Source organism: Triturus cristatus, chromosome 10, assembly GCF_964204655.1.
Source record: "Triturus cristatus chromosome 10, aTriCri1.1, whole genome shotgun sequence".
Taxonomy (NCBI): Eukaryota; Metazoa; Chordata; class Amphibia; order Caudata; family Salamandridae; genus Triturus; species Triturus cristatus.
In genome coordinates this window covers 462,367,560-462,390,995 of record NC_140593.1, presented here as the reverse complement: position 1 = coordinate 462,390,995, position 23,436 = coordinate 462,367,560, and the positions used below count along the sequence as shown (strand labels likewise).

General features: G+C 43.4%; 1 protein-coding gene across 12 annotated transcripts in view; it reads right to left on the bottom strand.

Moving 5' to 3' along the window:
* Nucleotides 1-23,436, bottom strand: part of CREM (cAMP responsive element modulator) — an 848,590-nt gene that overhangs the window by 23,318 nt on the left and 801,836 nt on the right. The window contains exon 1 of one of the 12 annotated variants that reach the window (XM_085631885.1): nucleotides 13,308-13,401. The exons of the other annotated variants lie outside the window; for them this stretch is intronic. Within the exon in view, the coding sequence (XP_085488011.1) occupies nucleotides 13,308-13,314 (7 nt within the window). The 5' untranslated portion in view covers nucleotides 13,315-13,401. Of the gene's footprint in view, nucleotides 1-13,307; nucleotides 13,402-23,436 lie in introns of those variants that run through there. 12 annotated transcript variants of the gene reach the window in all.

Sequence of the window (23,436 nt, the reverse complement as noted above, 5' to 3'; positions counted from 1 at the left end):
TCAGGCATGGAACTCCCTTCCGTTTGCGCTTCCCAACATTAAAGATCCTGTGGCTTTTAAAAAATTGTTACAAACGTACCTCTTTCTTTAGCGCTGTTGAGCTTCTTAGTCCCTCTGTGCTCGCGCCGGGATACTCCTTGGAGTAGCTGTGCGCATTAGAAAATTATATAACATAACATAAAACATATTATTTGTATTATATCTGTGACAATTTCAGACATGATTACATTAATGGCCATCCCATGAAGGATTCACAGTTGGGTCCAGTCCTACACAGCAGGAGATTAATAGAAGTACTGTCAAAAAACGTTATCAATATGATATGCCTTTACACAAGAAATCAATAAAAAGAACAAGACAATAATGTTAATTTAACCCCTTCCCCGCTCATGACGGAACCGTTCCGTCATGAGCCACGGTTGCCGTGTGCTCATGACGGAACGGTTCCGTCATGACACGCTCGTTGGCGGCCGCTCCGCCTACGCGGCGCTGTTTCCCCGCCTGTGCGGGGGGACAACGCAAATGGGCGGAGTCATGACGGAACCGTTCCGTCATGAGCACAGCTCAACTGTGGCTCATGACGGAGCGGCTCTGTCATGAGCACAGGCCCACCGCGCTGCCCCCCCCAGCGCTGCAGCGGAATGTCCGCAGCAGCGAAGGGGTTAAGGTAATATATTTAAATTAATTAAATATTTATTTCCAAATTAAGTTAGTAGTGCTGCAGCATTTTTTTTTTGTATTTTGTTCTACACTTAAAATAAATGTATGTCCTGGGGAGGGGGTGTTGGATTGTTACTTTTGTTTTCTGGGAATTCTGGGTTCCCGGGGCTCTTTGCGACTTTGCAACCTTTTACTAACACTCGCTTATCATATGGGAGCAGATAGTTCTTTGGTGTTTTTTTGATAGGGAATGATCGTTACACTTACAAATTAATCACTTGAAATGTCAGGGGCCACCATAGCATGATAAAGTGATACAAAGTACTTGCATGTTTAAAACGAAGGATGATTCATATTGCTTTCCTGCAGGAAACTCACCTGAATGCTAAGGAGGGTGCAGCGTTCTGTAAAAGGTGGCGAGGTTTAGACATGTATGCCATCAGCTCAACTTTTGCCAGAGGGACGCTGATTTGGGTAAAACAAGGAGTCCTGTTTAAGTTCGTCAATAGTGTGGTTGACATAAATGGGCTGTTTTCGGTTTTAGATGGCCGTAACATCTCCCTTGTTAATATATATGCTCCTAACACAGATCAAATTCTATTTCCAGACACATTGTCCTGGGTGCTGGCCCCTTTACTAATGCAGGTGCTCATAATCGGAGGGGATTTCAATTGGGTTGCCAATACTGATTTAGATTACTCACACCCCCCAATCTGGAATTCTCCTGCAGGCCGACTGGTCCGGAAGTTTGATGCCTAGCATGGTAACTGGGGCCTACTCGACAGATGGCGACATCGCCACCCGCTGGAGCAAGATTACTCCTTACATTCGACAGTTCATGCTCTCCATGTGCGCCTGGACTCCTTTTATTGCTCCCCGGACATGCTCTGGGCTATTTTCCTCTATTGAAAATTACGTCTGCACTATCTCCAATCATAATCCCCCAATGATGATGCTGCAATGGGGCAGGGCACGCACCTGTATTCCTAGTTGGCGGTTAAGGGCGGTGAGCTTGGAGGTCCCCCATGTTTCGGGATTTAATTCTTGAGGGTATTCAGAACTATTTTGCCAAGAATACTGGTACGGCTACCTCCCCACTTGTGGAACGGGACGCCTTCAAGGTAGTAATTAGAGGTCACTGCGTATCCGAATCTGCAGGAATCTTAAAGTCGCTACTGCAGGATATTGTTGTCCATGAACGGGCACTTAGAGATTTGGAACGTCGGCGGCCTGCTCATCCGGAACTGTAGCAGCATCTGCTGGAAGCGAAGGAGAAAGTGGCTAAGCATGTGAGGCGGCACTGCTGCTTCGACCACAAGCCTTACATTGTGAGGGCACATACCGAGGGGGACAAATAGGGCCCATTGCTAGCCTGACTGGCCAATCTCACATGACGCGGATCTCCAATACTGGAATTGCTCATTCCCAACAATACTCATCTATACACTCAGGGTGATATAAATAACTCCTTTGTAGACTTCTATTCCCATTTGAATGCAGTTCGGCCAGGATCACATTATTGAGGAGTGGCTTGCCGTTCTGCCAAGGAGCTGACTGACCCATGAGAATGTGGATACACTGGGTGACGACATCACCGAAGGGGAAATCCGGGCTGAGATCCAACACATGGCCCATGGGAAGGTCCCAGGAACAGATGGAATTTTATAACACGTGCCATGACATTCTTGTCCCCTGGCTGGCTGACCTATACAAGAGCACCCTCACGGTCCGGACACTGCCCCCCATGTTACGTGAGGCCCTTATCATTCCTCTTCTCAAACCAGGGAAACCTGCCACAGACGTGTCCGCCTACTGACCCACTTGTCCATGTTCGACATGGACTATAACATTCTTAGCAGTGTGCTTGCACACCACCCACTGTCTCACATGTCTGGACTGATCTACCCTGATCAATCCGGGTTAATACCTGGTCACTGCACAGCCCTTAATGTTAATTGACTTCTGGCACTACTTAGGGAGAACACACGACTTCCGAGATGGGTGGGATGCATGTTTGTTGATATAGAGAAGGCCTTTGATAGCTTGAATTAGAGCTATCGCCGTGCTGTCATGCTTCAGATGGATCTTGGGCCTCGATTTTTGTTATACACGGATCCTATAGCCAGGATACGAACCGGAGGCTCAATCTCTGACCAAAGCGCAGGGGGCCGGGGTACCCTAAAGGCTGCCCACTGTCACCACTGCCCTTTTCCCTCGCCGCAGACACATGGCATGCAGGGCTCATAGTGGCCTGCCATTTTCAGGTGTTCAAGTTTGTGGGATTACCCATTCCATATCCCTCTACACAGATGACATGGTGCTCTTCCTTCACAATATGCGCACCGAACCACCAAGGGCTGCTTGCCTTCTCTCAGCCTTTGGTCTTAGGAGTAGTTTGTTCCCGATGCGTGACGATGGGGAGGAACCCCCGGGCCTGGTGGGCATGCGCTGGGACCAGACACTGGTGCAATATCTAGGGGTGCGGATATACCGGTCTCTCCCGGATCTCTTTGAGGGTAATATAGGTGTGGTGGTCAATGTCATGCGTTAAAGCGTTGGGTTCTGGAAGACCTTGCCCCTTTCTGTTGCGGGTCGCATTGTGGTGGCCAAGATGATGGCACTACCTCACTTCCTGTACTCCTTTACGGTGCTCCCTCTAGTGATCCCACAAACCACGTTAGGTGAACTAGATTCTATCCTTATATGGAACAAAGGTTGCTATTGAGTGGCCTTGACTGAATTGTTACGTCAGATGGGCAGCTGAACACACTTAACTTCTATTTATATTACTTAGCAGCCCAATTGCAGTGGTAAACAGGCTGGTTTCCTGGATGGGATGCTCTGGGATTGTTAGGCTTACCAGGGCTCCCTGATTCATAACAAGTTTGGGCCTTGATGCTCAACCCGAGGGAACTCACCCATATGTGGCGCCATGACCTAAAAGTCCTCTGGTCATGTTGGATATGTGTTCTTACTAGGGCGCACGGGATATCAAGATAATCCCCGAATTTGCCGCTGTGGGCATTATTTACCCAACTGAAGGGTCGCTTGTTGGAATGGGAGATGGCGGGGATGGACACGGTGGGCGCACTGTATTCTGTTGGTGTACTGCTGCCATTCGAAGACCTATCTGCGAACTATGGTATTCCAGTGGGACAATTTCTACTGCATGGTACGCTGATGGCGTCTATGCACATGATATGGGCCGAAGTGGTGTGGAACCCAAACCTCTTCCCAGCTGTCACTACCTCTGTAACACCTTTAAAGTCCGTCGTCTGGCCTTTATGTGGCCCTAAGGGATAATGCCTGTTCCGCCTTCGTGGTGCTACGAGGACGATGGGAGGAAGACTTGGGAGGCCCCCATTTCTGAAGGGGACTAGGCCACAATGTGGAAAATGACGCTTAAAAATTCATGCAAAGCTCGCTTTAAACTAATTCATTACTAAGTCCTCCACTGAGCATATCTCAAGCCTTTGCAGCTTAGTATACATTTTCCCCTGACCTCAACTGATTGATCACACTGCAGAATTGTCACAAGAGATATCCTCGATATGCTATGGGGATACCCCCATTTAAACCCATTACTGGTCCGAGGTGGAGCGCCTTCTGCCCAAAGTCACTGACCACACTTTAACATCTTCACTCCAATTTTGCCTCCTGGTTATCTATTCTCATCTTGCCAAATAGAGAGTCACCAACCGTTTCATTGACCTGGCCTTAGTACTGGCCAACCTAAGATTACTATGATGTGGAAGAATGCTGAGGGTCCCAGAGTTGAAAGTTGGCAACCAGAAGTAATATGTTGGGCAACACGGGATGGTATCGCTTTGCTGTGCAAGGCCCACCATGGCAGGCGTCCCTTGGAACAGGAGAAGGCTTGGGACGTAATTCTGGCTGGTTTTTGGGGTGATGGGACTGAGTGCGAAGATCAATCTGCTGACTGATGGTCCCCCTCAATGTGCCCTTCCTATTAGGCTCTCTGTGCCCTGATATTTGAGTTCCTGACGCTGCATGTGATGCCCCTGTATCATTACTGCAATTCGATGTTGAGCTCTGCTACTTTCGCATAATATAGTTTAACAAAATTATAATTGATACCACTTTGGCGTGATAACTTTGGGATTTTCCTGAGGGTGGAAAATAGAGGGGGGTGTCACAGGAGGGGGGTTTTGGGTTTGAGTGTTTGATCACTTTTTATTAGTTTATTCAAATGTGCTTGCTCTGTATGTCATGATACACACAGCTATAACGCTGACAAACATTCTTGCTCATATACATATGCCTTGGATATATATATCATATATATGCTGCATTCCTCACATTTGTTCATTTTTGGCTCTTTATGTTCTCTTTATTTGTACTGATAATTGCTTGGGAGCATCGAAACATAATGTACAAACTGAAAGTGCTGCTATATTTCAATTCAATAAAATTCTGTCTAAATAATATTTTTTAATAAATGTACTAAATTAATTTCCAATATTATTGAATATCAAGGTTCAAATAATCTTTATTCGAGCAGCAACGTAACCATAAAAAGAGCACATATTAAAAACAAGTACAAACAGATCACACAAATCAGTATCACAAATTTCAGTTACCAAAATATACATCATCATTGGCCTTCCAAATCATCATAGCTGGATTATGAGGCATATTTTTTCCTTAAACTCATCGCCTGGGTAATAAAACTTAACACTGCCAAACAGATTGTTCAGGACTCAAAACGTTGTAGAAATAGTAAATCTTTCCGATGTGTTTTAAGAAATGTTCCTGATAAAACTGGACGTAAAAAACAGGTTCTAAAAACAGAGTATAAAGTGCAAAATAACAAAGTGCTTAGTGGACTGTATGGACACTCCGTCACACGGACAACAGGGTAAAGAAGCAGACCAAGTCCCAGTAAGAAGAAAAGCCACTAAAATTAATCATATTTACTCGAAGGTGAGTTAAATAGAAACTATGTTCTGGTGCCTTTATCCATTATAGATAGGGCTCCATTCTCTCACAGGTTGGCAATGAAATATATGAATGGACAGTAACCATATCAAAACTTTCTCAAATTTCATCTTATCTCTGTGGGCATATGTGTCCTTTACCAGGTCCTTTGTGTGTGAGCTAATCTCACTAATTCCTCGAAGAAAATAGGTAATACCAGGTCTTGAAGGGTATTTTTAATGCACTTAATCCATAGGATACCCAACATATTAGTCTGTTTCAGGCAATACTCCACTATTTCGCGGGTAAAACTTAACTCCAGTGTGGACCAAATTTTAGCCCACAGCAAGATGGGTGCCAAGCCCCACCGTATCTTCTAAAAACAAATCGAGACCCACTTCATTACGACTGATAAAACTTGATGTGCATCTGTGGAGTCCTAACAGCCATGTTAAAAACTTATTTTCTGCTGCCTGAAGGGTCTTTACAGATGTATGCCCCCAATCTCCAGCACCATATGTGCTCACAGACTGACATTTACTTCTATATTGCATGGTCAGTTTTTTGGGAGGTTTATGTCCCAAAGGTTTCGCAAATCTGAACAGAGATTCACATACCGCCTCCACTTAATGGGACTTTTGGGTAATTAAACGAACGATGCCATCTCAGATTGGCACTAAATAAAATGCCGAAGTAACTAAAATTTAGTGTTTTCAATGTGGGTGTATTCCCACTAAAACACTACTTTGTATGGGTTGTCTTTAGCACACATGTTAAAATATAGGATTTCTCATGATTTACCATAAGATTCCGCCCCTGCATAAAACTATAAAACCCATCTAAAAGTGCTTGCAGACCATAAGCAGTGCAGGCAAAAAGAACAGCATCTTCTGAGTATAGTAACACAGGAACTGAACGCGAACCATAAAAAATAAATAGCAAAGGCTCCAAAATACAACCTTATCTCGCCCTATGCGTAACTTGGATAGGGGGAGTCTGTTGGACTGTTTGAGAATAACAAACTCTCATATTCGAGTTTTGATCGAGATTTTTTTAGCACACTCAATCAAGATAAATCCATTTCTGCGGGTCCCATAATGTCCCGCAATTTATTTCTGTCCACTAAGTTGAAGGCACAGGAAAAGTCCATGAAAGCCATACGTATAGTACCTCTCCAGGCCTTGACGTATTTACCCCAAATTAGGGAAAGATTTAAAGCTTGCTCAGTGGTGCCCAATCCTGGGCGAAACCCATATTGCATTTTGGTAAAAAAGGATTTTTCACTCTCCCAGGCTTCCAACTTCCCCAAAGATGACCATACCAAAGGTTTTCCAAGACGAATCAAGCAGGGCAATCTGGTCTCCTTTGTTGTATATAGGGACTGTGACTAACTGCCGCCACAACTTAATCGTCCCCCAATTATTATTATTTTTTTTTTTAATTTTCAAAAACCTTCATTTACTTCTAGGAATTGTACAGGACAAACAGTCTACTATCCACGGATCGTCCCCCAATTATTATAGACTTAAAAACATTTGTAAGCAATGGGGCTCAGAATTCTAAATTAAGTTTAAAAATCTCTGCTGGCACTCCGTCTGGTCCTGCTGCCTTTCCTGCTGCAAAAGCTGTACATACTTCCCCTCATTTATATGGTTTTACTAAATTCAACTAAAGCCACAGTGGTTGCAATAGGATCAGCTGGGAGTCTGCCTTTTAGCAGGCACTTCTGGGTTAAATACTTTTGCAAAATGAGAAACCTATTGGTGCTCCATTATATGACAATCAATCTAATACTGACTGGCTTTTTAATAAAGAAGGGCATTTAATAAAGAAGGGCCTGTTAACTATTTCCCAAAAGGCTCTATTATCTTTCAGAGTTGCTGCAGCTTCCAGAATGTCAATGGCTATTTTATAGTTCATTCTAGCCACTCCACCGCCACTGCATCCCGTGGGATTTTAGAAGTTACACTTTTTAACACTTTGTAAGTATTTGTGCATTCCGAGTTAAACCATGTACAAACAGGGCACACCATCTGTGGGTTCTTAATCAGTAATAAATCAGAAATTGATTTACAAATGCCAGAGAAATGTTCACATTTACTTGCTGGCTCACAATTTTCTCCCAAGCAGCTTAGAATTGCCATGTAATTATTGCTCACCACTCCAGTAAAATTTTTACTAGAGTTAACATCTTGCCATTTTCTACGTAAACCCTTATTTTTAGTATAGGTCATGGGCTTGGATTTACGAGGCGTTGGGAAAACTGGGAGTTTGCAAGCAAGAGTAAAAGTAATAGGATAATGATCACTAAAAGGGGAGGGACATACCTTACAAATTTACAAATACAGAAACAGGTAATCTGACACTAGAATATGGTCAATGGTGCTTCCTTTGACTCTCTCCACTAATGTTGGAATATCTGCAGGATTCTCAACCATGAGATCCATTGCAAAGGACAAAGAATTGACTAATATTAATCTTGTTAATGCTTCGCCATATGCTAAATGTGTGAAATGACCAACAGGATCACCCTGTCCCTTATTGATTCGCAACAGATATGGGTCCCACTGAGATGTATTTAGTTATATTAAAATTGCCCTCCCATAAAAGAGATACCGGATTCGGTTCTTTAACTATTTGAAGATGAGCTCTAGATCCTCGATATTTCCCACCAGTTGAGTCCCAAAATAGTTATAATAAACATTTATTAAAATTATGTTGCACTTTTTAGGATATCTTCATAAGTTGGAAATGAGAGTTAAAAAAACAGTTCCTGTACTTGAACATTCCCAACCGCACTTGATACAGGACTAAAAGACCACCCTTCTAGCAGGTGAGGGAGCTGCAGGTGAACAAAAAGACCTAAACCCATTAACTGAGAAGTGGTAAAAGGCCCGTGTCTTCTGACAGCATATGATGTCAAAAGCTTCAATAAAACGTAACCATTCATTATTGGAAATCTTTTGTCAGATCCCTGCCACATTCCAGGAAAGAATCCGCAAACCCTTTATAAGCTGTGTGGAAGGGCTGTCTTCATTTAATATGGATTCTTCTGATTCAGCAGGAGTTCTTTTGAAATGGTCATAATTGCCAATGGCTCTTTTACATTACTAAGGCCCACAACAGCTGTAACAAGGACATACATTCTTGCTCATATACATATGCCTTGGATTGTTGTTATAATGTCATATATATGCAGTGTAACTGACGTTTGTTACTTTCAGCTCTTCATGTTCCCTTTATTTGTACTGAAAATTGCTTGGGAGCATTGACACATATTGTACAAACTGAAACTGCTGTTATATTTCAAATTATTAAAATTCTGTTAAAAAAATGTATAAAATTAATTTACAATACTATTTGATATCAAAATATGCTAAACTTTTTTAGTTTTCCATATACTGTACCACATGGAGATCGAGATCTATCCCGCCGAAAGTAAAATGTTTATATTTATCTATTATGTATTAAAAAATAAAAAAAAAGCAATATAGAACATTATTTCTAATAATTTAATTCTTATAATTGTATTACATTTGAATACATTAAGGTTACATTTATTTTGCAGTATCAGTGATTGGCCATGTGAACTGCTGGACTTACTAAAGGCCTGAGCTAGAGGACATGTACAACTGTTTTGGGTCCTTTTTGGTTGTAGTAACTTTATTAGTGTAGTCTGTGAATAGCAATGGGCTTACGCTTTTAAAGGTGGTTGGTTGTCTGTCCCTCCATAAACTCCTCTTTAGTAATCCCTAATCCCCTCCTTACTCCTTTCCAAAACACTTCCATTTTGTAGTAAGTATGCCTCCTCTTCAGCCACTCCCCATTGATCCCTTCTACATTTACCACTAAGTAGTAAATTTGCATGTGTGATGCTCTCTCCACAGAAAAGATGAGAGGTGGAAGTGGAGATTCACATTTGTTAGTTTGTGAATTGCATTTTGTAGTAAGTAGTACTAATACTTTACGTACTACAAATTGAACTCTATGAATCGGGCCCAAAACGCGTAGGTCTCTGCATACAGAGTATTTTCAACAAAACATTTAAATGTGAAAAACATCCCTGTGGAATGCATGCCAAATATGTTTTTCAAAACTTTATTTTTTAGGTTTAATAGCTTGGAACTCAGGGGCATCCAAGAACAACAAAACACATGTTGAAAGTTAAGCAATCATTTTTTTTCTCCACGTTAACCCGGTCGTCTGATCTGTTTACATTCTAATGGCTGACTAGGATATCAAACATGGAGGCTGCAGTGTTGCAACAGCATTCTCAGCCTACAACACTTCTCTTGGTGGAATGTAGATAGGCGCATGCTGTGTAAATACTTTTCAACAGTTTAAAATAACTGCTGGTGACCTTTTATTTTTACATGTGTTTGCACAATATTTCTTTAAATAACCAACCAACAATGCCTTCTGCTGACGTCTAAACTAAAACTTCATAATTGCAATTTCTTTACCTTACTTTGCTTTTCACAAATCTATGTTATCAAACATCACAAATACACCAGAAACGTCTCCAAGTAATACAATGCCACCTCTACATTGTGGGGGGGGGGGGGGGGGGGGGGGAATTACACAGTTACATCAAATTGTCTCATTGCTGCAAGGTGTGCTCAAAGGTTATAAAAAATGTCACCATATTTATAAAATGGTATTAAAGCAACTGACATGAAAAGTTATATTGTTGATGCATTCAAATCAACAACACACTGCAAGGATAAAAGATAAAAACCTGAGGCAGGCTGCCTCAAATTCATCATATTCCCATAAAATATGCCAATTTGGGACCCCGCTATGGGAAGGTGACTTCCTGACAGAAGTGCACAGGCAGCAGGGGTTCCAGAGGTGGAGCCCCATAGGCATTGATGTGCTCGGGGGACGTCTGGAGAGGTGGCAAAATGGTAACCTTCGATGGCCTGCTAGAGGGCTTCCAAATGAGTGAAGGTGAATTCCTTCGATACCGTCAGTTGCGCTCGGCGCTTTACTGCCACGTGAAAGAAGGGACTGTGCTCCCAGAATACTCCCCATTAGAGGATAGGCTTCTCTTCGACCCCATGATCCAGAAGGCGGTGTCACCAACGTACAAGAAATTGATTAACAATACTCTGGATTGTCTAGGTCCGTTGCGGGAAGCCTGGGAACAGATGTGGGTCTGCTAGAGGACGATGACTGGGCGGAGGCCCTCCAGTGTCCTAGGGAAATAGCCATCAGAGCGCAATTTCGACTTGTCCAGCTCCGCTTTCTCCACTGTGCATATGCCTCAAAATGGTGTAGGTCCATATTGGAGGGGGGGGGGGGGGGGGGGTTCTAAAGAGAGGGGGTCGTTCTTTCATATTTTGTGGTCCTGTCCCAAGATTCAGAAATACTGAAAGGGCTTCGCCCGTGTGATGGAGGCAGTAACAGATGCACAGGTCCCGCTGAAGGCCACATGGCATATCCTCGCGTCACGGGAGAGATCACATGGCCGAAATGGACCAAATTATGGCTGGTCCTGGCAGGGGGGGTTGCTAAGAGGAACATTGCTAGAGCATGGGGGGTGCCGGAACCTCCGACAGTGGCTGCATGGCTCTGTGATATGGACTGGTGTCATAACGCAGAGCAGGTGGTGTACCAAAGCCAGGGCTTCCCGCGCAAGTAGGAGAAAATATGGGGGCCATGGACGTTATATAGGGGTCTATAATGAAACTAGTGTGATACACTAACAGGTTTACTCGGGTGGGCTGGGGGACATACTCCGAGAGGTATTGATGGGCTCTGCGCACAATTTCAATATGAGTACTGTGTTATAATGCCTGAGAATTTTCATGTCTGGTATATGTTTTCTATATGTACACTGTAAATGCGTATACCTGAAGCTTGTTTGGTTCAATAAAAAGAACTAAAAAAAAAAATATGCCAATTTGTATAAACCCAAGAAGCTTCTTGCATCTGGAATGGTAGCCCATGGGTCGTCTACTTCCGAGAATGTATTAAGTCTGAAATTAAGAAAATGCCCACAAAATTATGGGCAAAAGCGCTTGCAGAATTTGGACTATGGTTCTTGGTCACGGGACTCCAATGAATCAAGAAAACCAAGTATGTTTTCCCCAACAAAAAGCCTCATTCGTTTCAATAGAATTTCAACTCTGTTCTTTATCAAACTTTTGAAGTCAGATTTCAACTGTTCTTGGGTCTTCATAATAATGTGGACCCTCTTATGAGTCCAACCATCATCTATATATGAAGCACAAATACTCCCCCTCCTGCAATTTTTTCAGAACGGGACAGCCTGTTCAGCACCCAAAGAAGAAAGTTAACTGGGGATCTAAGTCAAACTGCATTAGGGACCTTGTATAGTCTGGACTGCTAGCACATCACAAGACATCAGTCGAATGTCTAGCCTAATCAGCTCACTACTTGATACCTACTTCTGCACCCTCAAAACCTTTTTCCAGAGCCAACCTACACCTGGACTGCAAGAACCACGTTATGGTCCAGTATTCCAAAGCAGAGGCAAGCTTCTCCTTGAAGGTTCAAGGTACTAAGGGCTCTCGTGATTCGTAATAACATTCTTAGCAAGCAGCTTATGCTCTTTCCACATTACTTTCTTGTCACTAATCAAACGCCGATGTACATAGGTTTGAACAATTTCCGGGACAATCGATCCCCAATCTCCACCACAACTATGTAGGAATCTTCCCACAACTGTGTAGAAATCTTCCCAAAGATATAATTTGTGATCTGTTGTGGTTAATACGGAAGGGGTTCACCCTAGTCAAGGTAAGGCTATTACATCAGCCAGGGTCTGCAACTACGAGAATGCTAACCTACGTCGTCTGAGTTAAAGAACAATGTAAGGTCAATAAGTGTAAATTAAAATGAACAGGCAAGCACACACACTTTCTTAACCCTGAAGTGAATAGGTCTCCGTTTAACCCACTGCTGCGTGCACGCAATCTGTCTGCACTGTCATTCCATGAAGAAGCAGAAAAGACCCAGAGAACCCACCTCTCCCCACACAAAAACCTTACTCCATAATAAACAGCTGCATAACGGAAGTGTATTTGGCCACGGGCTGAGTTCAAACATGGCTCCCTTGATGTTCCGTTGCCTTAAGTACGAAAACAGTGCTAAGGGGAGTGTTGCATGGTGACGAAACTTAAGTGAAACTACGTCTGATGCGGTCACCAGCAGAGCTCACACTAAAAGAACATGGATGTTAACTGAACGTTAGAAACAATTAGGCAGGCAGACATGAACGCACAACATATGCTGTGCAGTCATGTTTTTTTTTATTTCGCAAGGTTACGGTTAATTGATGGAATCCCACACAATAAAAATAACAGAATAAGCGATCAAGCCTAGTTAACAAGCATAGGCGGGTGCTTCTAGATTGCATCACGTCTGAGAAACCAGGCACAGCAGGAGAACTTTGACCTTCCAAAACTAAATGTTATGAATTTAGGTAATCATTTGCCTCCACGACTAGCATATACACGGTACAGTGCAAGAGAGTTAAAGCGCTGGGCAAAAAAAGCTTCAAAGCGCACACATCCGTCCAACATCTTAAAAGGTAAAAGTTTATCTTTCAAAGCAGAATGCAGCGAATACATTACAATGTCAACAACTAACATGCAGTTCTAGCCACCTGTCAGTGCACTGCCCAATGTACTTTACTGCTTGTCACGCGAACCACTAAGATCTACAGCTCTGTTCAAACTCACCCCACATGTTATCGCAACAGCAGAAATCTCTGGCAGGCCACAAACCAATGTATTAGAAGCAAACAATAGCACTATACTTCTAACATCTCAACAGTCTAAAACCTCATTTAAAAGTAAAAATATACGTTACAGCCAAGGGTGTATGCTCGCGGAGACGGGCTGCGAGCGAGCTGGCACTCCCCACTGTCAGCGGTACGTGGTGAATCAGAAAGGAACTGACTCAAGCGCAGCACGAAACTGCGCTGACGTCAATGTGCAGCTTGTTTGGAGTTTAACATTTCCATTTGCCTGCTGTAACACGATTCCAGGAAATCCAGTGACGTCAGCCTTTTCAACACAATTAGCTTTGGAATAAACCATTTTTACGGGGAGGCGACAGCGAGCAGGCTTTCGGCAATTCGACCACAAGGCACTGCTTACCGTTTAGGTTGCGATACATTATTACGATGTTACTTTAAAATCTCAAAATTTATTGCGGAACTCGCAATGGAAACCGAGCAGCTCTGTAGTTTGCATCAGCAACAGGCTCTGATTGCACAAAGTAAAGTTCATTGAAGCAATGTGTGCTCCATTGACTGAGTATTACAGGCGTTGCATAGTATGCTGCGCAAACAACATTACCACCAGAGTTAGGCAATCCAAGTAAAGAAAGGACACCAGACAATCAATACATCATTATACAGCAATGTTTTATATACTGGACACTGCTTGAAAAAGCAGAAAAAACATAACTAAAGATTATTTTAAAATATCTTAGCGAAGACAGACTTCAATGGCGTCCTGCCTTCTTCGTTCACTATTACAGCTACATTCGCCATAATAATAAACGCTTTACTCTCACAATCCCCAGTTTCACACAAACAGCTCCAAACCAGTCATCATCGAAAGGGTTAGTTTTAATGCTGACCTCATAGTGACATCACTGCTCGTGCGGCTAATGTGAGCTATGACTGTGGCAGTTGCTGGCAGACAACTGATAATTACTGTGTGCAAATCACAAAGCACGTTTGCGATGACTAATATAATTTACCGAGGGCGTGTTTTACAAAAATGTTTTTAGTGATGAAACTACATTTAAACAAGCATTGGCAAGGACAAATAGTTTGGCACTGACTGCACGGGCAGTGGTTATTTTATTATTTTTGATTGCAAGGAAATGCCACGAAATTAAAAAAAGAAAATATGCTTCCACCTGAACGCGGCCGTTAAATGTCACCACATAACCAGGCTCTGAGATCATAGGAGGCTAAAAAGTCACTTAAACACTTTGTACCAGCAACGTGATTAATAGGATCTGGGAAGTGCAGGCAAAATAAACTAAACAGCTGTTATTTAAATTTGAACCCGCTCTGTCACTGAAGAAAAAGAGATTATTTTAGCTACCTCATAGAGTATGCTGATGTGGCCGCAAGCAAACTCGTGTATTTTTTACCTATGTATATTATGTATGAATGTTTTTGAAAAATAGTAGTGTGGTGAAACAGCCAAGTCTCAAATGATATTCAAAAAAAAAATTATTGTGCTTTTAAGAGAATCTGCACATACACAGTACTATGCGCAGGAAAACAGGACCTCGGTGTATAGGGGTTGTACCTTCCTACCACCTTAGTGCCCAAAATACCAAAAACGACCAGCTATAGTGTCTCATTCGTTCTCCTACTTAATCACAAAGCTACGAATGATTAGACAACCCAGAACACAACACTCCCGAATCGCGGTAGCGAGACATACCCTTTCGCTCACTCACTCGTACTTGTCCACAATAATGATTGTCAGAGTCACTGTATAGTTCAAAATATTTATTTTAACTATCGTGCTCTATAGTGCAGTATACGAGCCACTACCAGCAGCCAAATGCATAAACCTAGAACAGTTAGCATTGTTACAATACCAGAGAATATGAAGGGGCATGTCATTATCACAGAAAGTGGAAAAAGGACTAGAAGGCCTAATCACCTTCTCCTTGGTAAGTTAAGGTTTAATATATAAAGGAAGATCTCTGGGCTTTGTCAGCAGACCCCATACCTTAAAGCCTAGATGGTAGCTTTACATCATAGGAACAGCATAGCTCTTCTCCAAGGAAAGGTTTCCCTCCAAGTGTGTGTTAACAACATGCATTCCCGTAATACCAAAGCACAAGCTCCCCAGCAGTGCAGCTGTGTGTAGCATGTTTTGTCTAGGTAATAGGGACTGACCAGAACAGAATAACAAGGGGCATGTTTATGAACCTTGCACATCGGGTTCAGACTAAACTCCAGGAACAGAAGAGAACGCAGAAAGCCGACCGTTCTCATGTGAAAGGCACAAACAGAGTCTTGCAAAATAAAGTCATGTAGTAACGTGCGCAAAAGCAGCATCATGGCAGCAGAGCTCATGCTAACTTAGCAATGTCGAGAACGACCCTAACAGCCATATAACACATGGATTATGCTGATGTTGACGCAAGCACAATGAACTAATTTTACCTATGTATATGTATGAATGTTTTTTAAAAATAGCAGTGTGGTGAAACAGCCAAGTCGAAAACAATATTCAAAAAGAGAATTATCGCGCTTTTAAGAGATGGATTCTGCAACTTTACAGAACATTGCATACTTGGCGACCTTTTTGATTTAGGCCAGGGTTCTCCAAAGTCGGTCCTGGAGAGCCGGATATATGTTAGAGTTTACCGACACCCTCTTTGTCCCCAAACAACCAGCTAGCTTGGCCACAATCCTACAGGATTCTGACGGTCCCTTCTGTGTCAGCTATCCCTGTAGGCAGTCACCAATCTCGCACTATTAGTCTGGCTCCTCGTCCGCTTCCTCCTCTGAGATGAATTATTATTATTTTATTATTATTTATTATTATTTGTAGTGCGCAACAAATCATCTCCAGGGGGATCTCTCGACACCTGAGTAGCAGTCAACTAAGAAAGAAACAGAATCTTAAAACAGTCAGGTCTTGAGCAATTTCTTAAATTGAGACAAGTTGGAACAGGCACGGATCTCAGCAGGGAGACTGTTCCAATGTGTCATTTTTCTTTTGTTTTCCTGCTTCCTGACCCTTGATATATCCATCGCAGACTCTCAGCTATAGGTAAGTCCTCCCTCTTACAGTCACTCACTTTTGTTTTGTTTTCCATTCTCTGTTATATTTAGACCAGAGTTTTCCACCCATTTCTGAAGTCATTTAGTGTGTGCAGCTTGTTGTGTTGACCCTTCTATGTCTCTTACATTGCAGTCGTTACCAGACTCAATTCCATTTCTGTGTTGGTATTCAGGGGATCCTGGGGACTAGTTACAACTACTCCATCCAGGAGCTCGTAATCTGCTGTTGTGACTGACAAGACTTCAGCATGGTTATGGATGTGTACCCCTACCTGAGTGCCTAATTGTACTGTTGCCTGGATCGCTAACGCTGATTTTTATTGTCGTAGCCAAACACGGATCATGCGTGTGGCCAAGTCCTAGGCTTGACTCACGCATTGCGGTCTTCTAGGCCTGATGGGGATGCCCATGCGCTATCCACATAGTGGTGGAAGGTTACTGCTTTCATCAGGAGTTATAAAGTACACAAATAGTTATGGCTAGAATGCCTGAATTAATCTCAGCCACTGGTAATTACTCGGGGGTCCTGTGCATACTGTTTCACTGGAACCAAGCTGTACCTGGCTGATGAGCCCATAAGGATTAATTGCTTACCTGTAATCCTAGTTCTCTTCAAGGGGTATACTCATCAAAGTCATAAACACTGAATGATCCCTGCCTACGTGCGGGATCCCGAAGCAAATAAAAAATATACATATATATGTGTATGTTGGGGGCACAAGCGTCTAGCACTTCTGCGACATACATATATACATGTACATAAATACATAAATCTGCAGCCTAACATAGTTCCAATGGGGTAAAATGCCAAAACTACATAGGTTTTTCTTGTACAAAAATAATCTCCTACATACACTTTGTAATACAAGAGAACATACACTATAATAGTGTCATACAAGAAAACCTTTATTTTCAACACAGAAAACGGGTAGAAGCAGGCAGTTGGCCCATAGGTTGCATAGATTAATAAACATCACAGTACAGTAAAAAACGGGCACCTTACCTTTAAGGCTTCCAAGACCCGGGACACCGTGCCTTTAAGACCTCCAGGAGATCCTCTGCTCCCATCATGCACCACAGGTGACAGTTAGGTCAGTTCTTTTTTACGGTGTACTAACATGAAATAATAGAATAAGATGCAACCACCACATTAACTTATTACAACTGCTCGTCCAGGGAGGCGGGAGGGTTGGTTATGACTTTGATGAGGATACCCCTGGAACAGAACTAGGATTACAGGTAAGTAACTAATCCTTCTCTTCCAGGGGATACTCATCAATAGTCATAAGCACTGAATAGAATAGAGTAGCAAGCCCATACCCACTACCTCGCGACGAGCAAGCAATATTTAACAACAGGTAACAGCGCATCTTAAAAAGACATCAAGCAAATACATTTCCCAGTGAGGCTTGCCCAACTTGGGCATCCGGCTGTGTATAAGAGTCTAAGCAGTAATGGCGAGTGAAAGTATGAACCAAGCGCCAAGTTGCTGCTTTACAAATTTCTGTCATAGGAACATTTCTAAGGAGGGCAGTAGTAGAGGCTTTCCCCCTGGTAGAATGTGCTTTGGGTTTGCCCTGAAGAACCTTGTTAGCTAGTTGATAGGACAAAGATATGCACAAAACTATCCATCTAGAGATGGATCTTTTAGAAGCTGCCGAACCGGTATTTATTGCACCATAGTTAACAAACAACCGGTCCGTCTTTATCAAGGACTTGGTTTTGTCTAGATAAAATTTCAGTACCCTCTTGAGGTCCAAAGAATGGAGGACCTCTCCGGAGGAGTAGCGGAATTGGGAAAAAAAGTAGGAAGAGTGATAGTCTGATTGATGAGGAAATCCGAGACCACCTTAGGTAGAAAGCTCGGATGTGTTCTCAAAACCACCCTGTTTGCATGAAAAACAGTATAAGGCTCTTTACAACACAAGGCCTGGATTTCACTAACCCTGCGGGCAGAAGTGATGGCGACTAAAAAGGCAGCTTTCCATGATAAATGCTGCAGAGAAGCCTTGTGAATTGGCTCAAAAGGAGCACCCATAAGTTTTGTAAGGACTATGTTAAGCTCCCAAGGAGGAGATGGAGATCTCGGGGGGGGGGGGGGGGGGGGGACACCTTTTTTTATCCCTTCACAGAAATCTTTTACCACTGGCATTTGGAAAAAAGAGACTCATGTAGGTGACTTTCTGTATGCAGTGATGACTGCTAGATGCACCCTAATCGAAGAGAACTGCAGCCCAGACTTGGCCAAATGTAATAAGTATGGCAAAACTAGCTGCTCTTGACCCTGCGCCGTATCATGAGCATTGTCTCTACACCGCAAATAGAACCGCTTCCATTTGAAAGCATAAGATCTTCTGGTGGAAGTTCTCTTGGCTTCCTTCAGGATAGTCATACAGTCCGCTGGTAAGTCTAAGTGTCCGTATTGAAGGACCTCAGGAGCTATGCTGTCAATATGAGGGATGAGAGATTGGGATGAAACATCCTCCCCTCGTTCTTGGATGGCAAGGCAACCTCCGGTGTGGCACCTCGGATAATTGTAGAAGGTCCGGGTACCACCACTGACGCAGCCACTCCGGAGCTATCAGGATCATTCTGGTGTTGGTCCTGTAAAATTTGTTGATCACTGCAGGGATCAGCAGAAGAGGAGGAAAGGCGTACAGTAATGTCCGAGACCAGTTTATCAAAAGGGCATTCCATCATGATCCTGGTTGGGGAAACCTGGACATGAAGACGGGGCATTTGGTGTTGGCCACGTCTGCGAAGAGGTCGATGTCTGGCACTCCCCATTGTTGAAAGATGTCTTGCGTGACTTCGCTGTTTAGCACCCAGTCGTGTGCTTCTACGAAGTCTCTGCTTAGTGAGTCTGCTTAAATGTTCATCGACCCCGGAAGGTGATGGCCACAATGCTTAGGTTCCTTGCGAGAAGCCACTTCCAGATAGTCTGTGACTCCAGAGAGAGAGTTCTCAACCTGATGCCCCACTGCTTGTTCAGATAATACATCGTTGTGGTGTTGTCTGGCTGAACCAAGAGGGAGCTGGACTGGAGAGAAGGGTACAGCGACTTAAGAGCCACATGAACAGCTCTCAACTCCAGGAAGTTGATGTGATACCCTCGTCCTGCCTCTGAAGAGAGACCTTGTACTTGAAGAGGGCCCATGTGCGCTCCCCAACCCTGCAGGGAAGCAGCCGTGACTATAGTCTGAATGGGGATGTCTTGGTGGAATGGAACTCCCTTTAGAAGGTGTGACCGTTTCATCCACCATCTGATGGAGTCTTTGGCCGATTGAGGTAGAGAGTCACACGGTCTTCCCAACGACCTGAGACTTGCACCCACTGGTCCTCCAGAGCCTGCTGTAGCGAACGCATGTTCAATCTGGCATTGGGGACGATGAAGACGCAAGAGGCCATGGAGCCCAACAGCAACAAAACCTGTCTGACTGTAGGATGACGGGCGCTGAGTAGATTGTAACATTTGTCTCTGATTGAATATAACCTCTCCTCCGAACGACACACGCATTGCCTTTGCAGTATCCAGTGAAGAGCCCAGGTAATGGATTCTCTGTGTCGGATTGAAGACCGACTTCTTGAAGTGGACTTGAAGACCCAGCGTGTTCAACAGCCGGAGACAGTAGTTGAGGTGAATCTGAAGCAGAGAAGGTGTGGCACTCTTCAGGAGCCAATCGTCCAGATAGGGGTAAATGAAGATTTTGCGTTTGCGTAGAAATGCTGCCACCACCGCCATGCACTTTGAGAACGTTCGGGGGGCTGATTTGAGCCCGAACAGTAGAACTCGGAATTGAAAATGTTGATGGGATACCTGAAAGCATAGACATTTTTTATGTCTTTTGGACATCGGGATATGGAAGTAGGCGTCCTGCAAGTTTATAGCCCACATCCAGTCTCCCTGATGTAGATGAGGGAAGATCTGGTGCAGAGCCAACATCCCAAATTTTTCCTTGCGGATGAATTTGTTCAGGAGTCGCAGATCGAGAATTGGTCTGTATTCTCCGGTTGGTCCTCTTTTTTCGATCAGAAAATAATGAGAGTAAATGCCTTGTCCTTGCTGTTGCTTTGGAACATACTCTACGGTGTTTTTCTGTAGAAGACTGTCCACCTTTTTTTGCAACAGGAGGTGATGTTGGTTGGATCTTCTTTGAAGAGGAACTGAAGGAGGAGGACCCTTGAACCTCAGCAAGAATCCATTTTGCACAATATTCAGCACCCATATGTCGTTTGTTATTGATCTCCACTTTTCCAGATGACAAGTAATACTCCCTTCTACCGGAGTGGCGAACGGGCAAGGAGGAAGCCTCTGCTCATTGCTTGGCTGGTTGCTTAGCAGGTGAAGCCTGCTGTCTGTTGTTTCCTCTCCCTCTACCAGGTCGTCTCTGGTGAAATTGCGACCTCTGCTGCTGCTGATTTAGGGATGACCACTGAGGGGTTTGAACCCTGTCGTGGGGGCGGGAAATTTTGCAGGATTCTTTTCACTTTTCTAGGCCAACAGCCTTCACCGGGTCCAATTCAGTTTTCATTTTGGCCATCTCATCATCTGCGTAAGAACCAAACAGTGAAGACTCATTGAACGGAAGGTTGACAATCCTCCGTTGAGCATCTGGTTTCAGTCCTGTGAGACGCAGCCAGGCCGAGCGTCTGGAACAGATGCCGGGCGAATAGGCGTGTGCAGCCAGATCCGCTGAGGAGCGGATTAGGGAAGGAGCAGACCAGGGGCAGCTCTACTGTAGGAGTTAGGCCTCGGTTCTGCTGGAGGCCCAAGGCAGGGTTTCACCGAAGAGGGCAACTTAGGGATGGGTGTGGCTTGCGTCCCTGCTCTTGCTGGCCACCTGCCCAGTCCACTTGAAAACCTGTTTCCTCTGCGTCATCCTACATCAACGTGCATATCAATGTGCCTCCCCCTTAAGCACAAAAGCGAGCGTAAACTAGCAAGTACAAGGTACAAGGCAGAAAACACAGACGCCCAACGAGTGATTCAAACAGACCTGCAGAAAGCTTTTGCCCCTGAGATAGACTGTGGCCTTTCAGAGCCCAGCGGCTTCAGCATTCAACAATCTATAATCATCAATCAAGTAATACTCAGAATAAGCAAAGCATCTTCAGCGATTACAATTTTAGATAAAGAATAACGATGAATAACCATCTCGATTATCTCAAGTACACAATGCCAGTCAGTCATAATAACCTTATTTCGCCACTGCATGTGGCATAAAAAGTAGTTAAAAAAAAAGACAATCAATTACATTTTAAAATATTAAAAATACTAAAACATATATAAAATGGTTAAAAAGTGTTAACATTGTACAAACAGTAAAATAAATCTCATCAAGACATTCGTCATTTACATTACACCTCTCTCTATGTAAACATACAATCATCCATGAAAGTTAATTTTCTTCTTCTTATGGCGGACACGAAGAATGAGACTACACAATAACTGACAAATAGATGTGACAATAATTGAAGATAATACAATGCTGGGCGATACTGGCTAAAATTAAGTTTACGCATGAGTGGTAAAATATATATTTTCCTTTCGTCCACGTATAAAATACAGAAGAACAGGAAATTGAGGTCGTTCTGGTGGGATTGACCATTGCAACGACAAAGTGGCCGTGCGTTTAATAGATTATATATTGGAGGGATAGCCTAGCATCAAGGGGATATATTGCAGTCGGAATCGCAGTAGGACATATCTGTGTTGATAATTAGAAACTGATGTTAAATATGAAAACGCCTAATTGTCATTACTCTGTGTTAGGAGGTATTGATTAACGAGAAACTCTTTGCGATTCTTCTCCCATCTATCTCTGCTCAGTCTATCCAATAATTTAGATTTCAGTTCTGTTCTTGGAAATGCCACACATAATTCGGGGTCTTTAAATATCTCTCCGAGGGCGATGGCTTCTAAATTGGAATGGATATATTTTAGCCACCGTATTTAAAGTGCCCTATCTAATTTCAGGCACTCTTTTACAATGTCCCTGGTTAGGTTAAGTGTTTCTTTTTTCCAGACTGAATGCCATAATAACATGGGTGCAATACAGATCTGGTCCATAATGTACGGTTGCTTAAATTCACGGTGGACATTTTATGATTAACAGGTTTGCGGAAAAGAGCCTAGTCTCTTCAGAAAACTGTCCTCTAAAATTTAAAGTTTAGACCCCATAAGGCTGCCCCATACATTGCAACTGACACTACCTTTGCTTGGTAAATCTTTCCTATAGTGTCGATTGGTTTTAATCCAAGCTTTTTTACAAAGCTAAAAAGCCCTCCAACAGTTCTTTCCATTTGCAAACACCTATTAATCACCATACTTTGCCAGTTGTTCTCCCTATCAAAAGTGACCCCCAGATAATTAAACTCATCTACGACCTCAAGCATTCGCCCATCTATATGCATTTTTAGGTCTCGCCTATGCAGCACACATGCGCTGCATAGGAGAGACCTTTAGTCATCGGCACAGCTTTGCGGGCAAAAACATGCACGCGTTGCATTGCTTCCAATGGCAACGCGTGCACGTCTGGCGATTCCCTTGCGGGAGCGAGCAGCGCAATATGGTGGCAATTATTGCGCTTGCTCCTGCAAGGGAAACGCTGCCTGTTCTCGGCCGCACTCCCCCTAATTGTTTTGGTAGGCACAGGGAGATTTAGTTATTTGCCCACAGACAAGGAAGCTGAGCAGCTGCCAAGGCTCAAACCAGTTAGGTCACAATCTTTCCTTTCTAAATGTGAATGTTTAAATGGCCACTTAGTATACAAATTTAAGAAAAGAAGGCATTATCCTCCGCTACCGAACAGGCATAACATTATTTTTCTTGGGTCGGGAGGTGAGAGATTTTAACGATGATTTATTTGTGTTGCAGATTCATGACGCCCCCTAATGGTACATTCAGGAACGAAGTTAGCCCTCTAGTTTTTTTGTACTCATTCAAAGGCTGTCGCTCCACATGAGAAGGCGTCTTACTTAATGCAGGTTCTTGAAATTTGAAACTGGAGTCCAAACAAACCCCACCCCCGCTCCCCCGG